Raw genomic sequence first — 4,853 nt, forward strand, 5'->3', positions numbered from 1 at the left:
TGAAAAAAGTCCCTTTAATGCCACAGCAGTGCCCGACAACCCCAAACCCCTTCCTGATGGGATCGGGGCCAGATCCTGCCCCGGGAAGGGGTGGATCCCAAACAGAGGCGTCAAATCCCAAATTGGGGGGGGTCAAATCCCAAACTGGGGGGGGGTCTCAGCTGGCCCGGGGGGGCTCCAGGAGGTCCCTGTAGGGCACAGAGAGGGGACACCACCCCAAGGACCACAGCGACCCTAAACCCCTTCCCCATGGGACCGGGGCCGCATCCTGCCCCACTGGGAGGGTGTCAAACCCCAAACGGGGGGTCCCTATCCCAAATGGGGGTCCCGATGGCACCTGGGGGGGTCTCAGCCGGCCCGGGGGGGCTGCGGGAGGTCCCTGTAGGGCAGCGAGAAGGGATAGAGGGCCGAGAAGCGCCGGTCGTGCCACAGCAGCCGCTGCTCCAGGAAGGTGACGGCGCCCAGGGTCAGCACCAGCGTCCGGTGCTTCAGCAGGCTGTGCACGTTGAGCCCTGAGGGGACAGCTTGGGGACATCAGGGGACACGGCCAGTCCCTCCCTGCTGTCCCCTGAGTGCCCCCAGCCCCACGGACAACGCCCTCCCCACTGTCCCTGCCACCCCAGATCGTCCCCGCTGTGCCCAGGCCATCTCCAGACTGGCCCCAGCCCTTTCTTGCTGTCCCCAAAGTGTCCCCAGGGTGTCCCCAGCCCCATGGACACCTCATCCCCTTTGTCCCTGCCGTCCCCAGCCCTTCCCCACCATTCCCAGACTGTCCCCACGGATACCCCACCCCAAAACATCTCGGGTGTCCCCAAAGTGTCCCCACGGGGCTCGGGTCTCACCCAGGGCTGGGATGAGCGTGACGGATTTGAGGCCCTCGGCCGCGGCGCTGATGTTGTCCGGGAACTCATTCCTGGGGGAAAAAGGGGATTGGAGCATCCACAAAATGTCCTCGAGGTGTCCCCAAAGTGTCCCTGAGGTGTCCCCAAAGTGTCCCCGAGGTGTCCCCAAAGCAGGGACAGCCAGCCCGGAGGTCCCCAAGTTCGTGGTGCTCCATCCGTGATGTCCCCAGGATGCTTCTTGATGTCCCCAACCCCACGGACACCCCGTCCCCACAGTCCCTGCCACCCCAGCTTGTCCCTGCTGTCCCCAAGCCCCCTCCAGGTCCCCTCTCTCACACGTCCACCATGAGCACGGACTGTCCCCAGCGCCGGACCCTCGCCAGCTCCAGCAGGTACCGGGGGTCACTCGTGGGCACCTCCAGCGTGTCCACCACGTGCAGGTCATCCTGCAGGGACCGGGGGACACCGTCACCCCATCCCCAACCCCCCGAGCATCCCCAAACCCCGCCGGGGACACCCCCGTACCTGCATCAGCTTCACGGTCAGCGCCACCTTCAGTGCCACCACCCTCACCCTCATGGGCACCATGTAGAAGTAGCTGGTGGGACCGCGGGGCCCGTGGGCGATGCCACCTGCCAGAAGCCACCGCGGTGACGTCCCCAGGCTGGTGACAACCCCCGCAGGAGCCGTTTTTGGGGTGTCCCCCCCCCCCGCCCGTGCCGGGCACTCACCCCCGCGCCACAGCGGCGAGCGGATGGAGCCGTGCCGGGCACGGCCGGAGCCCTTCTGGCGCCAGGGCTTGCGGCCCCCGCCGCGCACCTCAGCGCGGCTCCTGACGCTGGCGTGGCTCTGGGGCACAGGCAGGGCACACAAAGGGGGGCACGGGTCAGCCCTGAGCCCGCACAGCAGCGGGACGGGGGGGGGGGGTGGTTGCTGCTCGGGATTCCCTTTTTTGGGATGCCCCCAAAGCCTTCTTGGGATCCCCCCTCAAAGCTCCTCGGGACCCCCAGACCCTTCTCGGGATCCCCCCAGATCTTCCTGGGAACCCCAGATCCTTCTTCGGATTCTCCTCGGGACCCCCAGGCCCTTCTCGGGATCCTCCCAAACCCTTCTTGGGACCCCCCCAAATCTTCTTGGGACCCCCCCAAATCTTCTTGGGACCCTCCCCAGGCCTTTTTGGGATCCCTCTAAAGCTCCCCCACCCCCTTAAACCCCCTCTTGCCACCCCAAATCCCCCTTTTTGCCCCCAAACCCCCCTTTTTGCCCCCAAGTCCCCCTTTTTGCCCCTCAAATCCCTCCCCTGACCCCTTAAACTCTCTCCTGCCACCCCAAATACCCCTTTTTGCCCCCAAATCCCCCTTTTCCCCCCCTTTTTTGCCCCCAAGTCCCCCTTTTTGCTCCTCAAATCCCTCCCCTGCCCCCTTAAACCCCCTCCTGCCACCCCAAATCCCCTTTTTTGCCCCTCAAATCCCTCCCCCGCCCCTTTAAACTCCCTCCTGCCACCCCAAATCCCCCTTTTTGCCCCCAACCCCCCCTTTTAGCCGCCAAATCCCCATTTTTGCCCCTCAAATCCCTCCCCTACCCCCTTAAACCTCCTCCTGCCACCCCAAATCCCCTTCTTGCCCTCAAATCCCTCTTCTTGCCCCCAAATCCCCTTCCCCCCCCCGCCCCTTTTTGCCCCTCAAGCCCCCTCCCCACACTCACGATCCTCTTGTAGTTCCTCTGCCATGTGGCCACCGTGTGCAGGATGTCCAGCCTGGTGGGGAGGGGGACAAGGGACACTCAGGTCACTCAGGGGTCACTCGGCCACCCTCCCAAGTCCCCAGGGCCGCCCCCAGACCCCTGACCTGGGAGTGACAGCGAAGACATCGGGGTGAAGGTCGGTGAGACCCCGCAAAGTGTCCTCGGGGTGACGCAGGGACTCCACCCAGGCCTGGACAGGGGACAGGTGGGAGGGGACAGGGACGCTGCAGCTCCGGAGCACCGGGGACAGCGGCAGGGCCGGCGCTGGTGGCTTCTCTGTGGGGAAGGGGACACGTGGGGACAGCAGGGATGGTGACAGCTCTGCCTGGGAACGCTGCGAGGGGGGGCCTGGCACCCCCCCAGAGCAGGGACAGCCAGGCCTGATGTCCCCAGGGTGGTCCCTGATGTCCCCAGGGCGGTCTCTGATGTCCCCAGAATGGTCCCTGATGTCCCCAGAATGGTCCCTGATGTCCCCAGACACCTCAAACCAGAGACACCCAGCACTCTAGGTGTCTCTAGGGTGATCCACAACGCCCCCAGGATGGTCCCTGACGTGGCCAGGGTGTCCCCAACCCCGCGGTGGCCCTGTCCCCACCGTCCCCAGGGTGTCCCCGGACACCCCAAACCAGGCACCCCCAGCCCTGCTGTCCCCAGGATGATTCAGGATGTCCCCAGCCCCCCGCACTCACCCCTGCGGGGCTCGGGGGCCGCGGGCGGGGCCGGGGGCGCCGTCGAGAGCTGCGTGAGGGGAGCAATGGCGGGCGGGAGCGATCAAACCACGGCCTGAGGAAGGGGGGGGGAAACGACCCCCGCCCGCCCCCCAGCCCCAGTGTTGGGTCCGTTCCGGGACCCCCGACACCCCCCCACGCCGAGCTCACACTTGGTACCGCCCCGCCCCTCAGCAATGGCCCCGCCCCTTCCGCGCCCTCACGGTCCCAGCCCCGTTCCCGTTCCCGGTGCCGCTCCCGTTCTCCCCTCGGCCCAGCCCCGGTGCCGGTGCCGGTGCCGCTCCCGTTCTCCCCTCGGCCCAGCCCCGGTGCCGGTGCCGTTCCCGTTCTCCCCTCGGCCCTGTTCCCGGTGCCGTTCCCGTTCTCCCCTCGGCCCCGTTCCCGGTGCCGTTCCCGTTCTCCCCTCGGCCCAGCCCCGTTCCCGGTGCCGTTCCCCGCCCGCTCTCACCGCGGCCCAGCCCCGGCCCCTGCTCCAGGCCCTCAGGGCGGCAGCGGCCGCCCCCGCGCGGATCATGGCGGGAAAGCGCGCGGCGGGGCGAGGAGGCGCGGTGACGTCACACCCCCCCCCCCACGCGCGCGCGGCGTCAGTTCCGGCGGGGCGGAATGGCGGGAAAAGGGGAGGAAGGGGAGGGGGCGGCACCCCCGGGACCCCTCCCCTTTGTGCCCCCCCTCGGTGCCCCCCACCCCAATATCCCACCCCAGTGCCCCCCGTTAACCCCACCCCAGTGCCCCCCACCCCAATGTCCCACCCCAGTGCCCCCCAATATCCCACCCCAATGTCGCCCCCTCCCCAGTGACCCCCCAATAGCCCCTCCATCCAACTGTCCCTTCCCAGTGTCCTCGTCCCTTCCCAGTTTCCTTTCCCACTACCAGTCCCATTCCCAGTGCCCTTTCCAGTGTCCCCGTCCCTTTCCAGTTTCCCTTCCCAGTGCCCTTCCCATTCCCAGTGCCCTTCCCAGTGTCCCTGTCCCAGTGTCCCTGTCCCTTCCCAGTTTCCCTTCCCAGTGCCCTTCCCAGTGCCCTTCCCAGTGTCCCCGTCCCTTCCCAGTGCCAGTCCCATTCCCAGTTTCCCTTCCCGGTGTCCCCGTCCCTTCCCAGTTTCCCTTCCCACCACCAGTGTCCATTCCCAGTACCCCTTCCCGGTGTCCCTGTCCATTCCCAGTTTCCCTTCCCACTACCAGTCCCAGTCCCAGTGCCTTTCCCAGTGTCCCTGTCCCAGTGTCCACTTCCCAGTGTCCCTGTCCATTCCCAGTTTCCCTTCCCAGTGCCATTGCCACTTCCCAGTGTCCGTGTCCCTTCCCAGTTTCCCTTCCCACTACCAGTTTCCCATCCCAGTGCCACTGTCCCTTCCCAGTCCCTTCCCAGTCCCTTCCCAGTCCCTTCCCAGTTTCCCTTCCCAGTGCCCATTCCCGTTCCCAGTCCCAGTTTCACCTCCCAGTCCCGTTTCCCTGTCGGGGAGGGGGGTTCCCGGGGGCGGAATTCCCGGTGGGATCCCGGCGCTGGTGGGGGGCTGGGATGGGAATGGAGGGGCCGGCATGGA

General features: G+C 66.9%; 1 protein-coding gene across 1 annotated transcript; it reads right to left on the reverse strand.

Annotated features, from left to right (window-relative positions):
- MRPL4 (mitochondrial ribosomal protein L4) lies at window positions 1–3,863 on the reverse strand. Its single transcript, XM_082299262.1, has 9 exons — window positions 3,762–3,863; window positions 3,275–3,323; window positions 2,690–2,861; window positions 2,547–2,598; window positions 1,574–1,691; window positions 1,368–1,474; window positions 1,179–1,288; window positions 843–913; window positions 1–512 (listed from the first exon to the last, which is right to left on the reverse strand). Exons 1-9 carry the CDS (start codon window positions 3,825–3,827, stop codon window positions 349–351), a joined length of 909 nt encoding a protein of 302 aa, XP_082155388.1. The 5' UTR covers window positions 3,828–3,863; the 3' UTR covers window positions 1–348.
- Window positions 3,864–4,853: the final 990 nt, after the last annotated feature.

The sequence above is a fragment of the Coloeus monedula genome (genome assembly GCF_965178545.1).
Source record: "Coloeus monedula genome assembly, chromosome: 31".
NCBI classification, from domain to species: domain Eukaryota; kingdom Metazoa; phylum Chordata; class Aves; order Passeriformes; family Corvidae; genus Coloeus; species Coloeus monedula.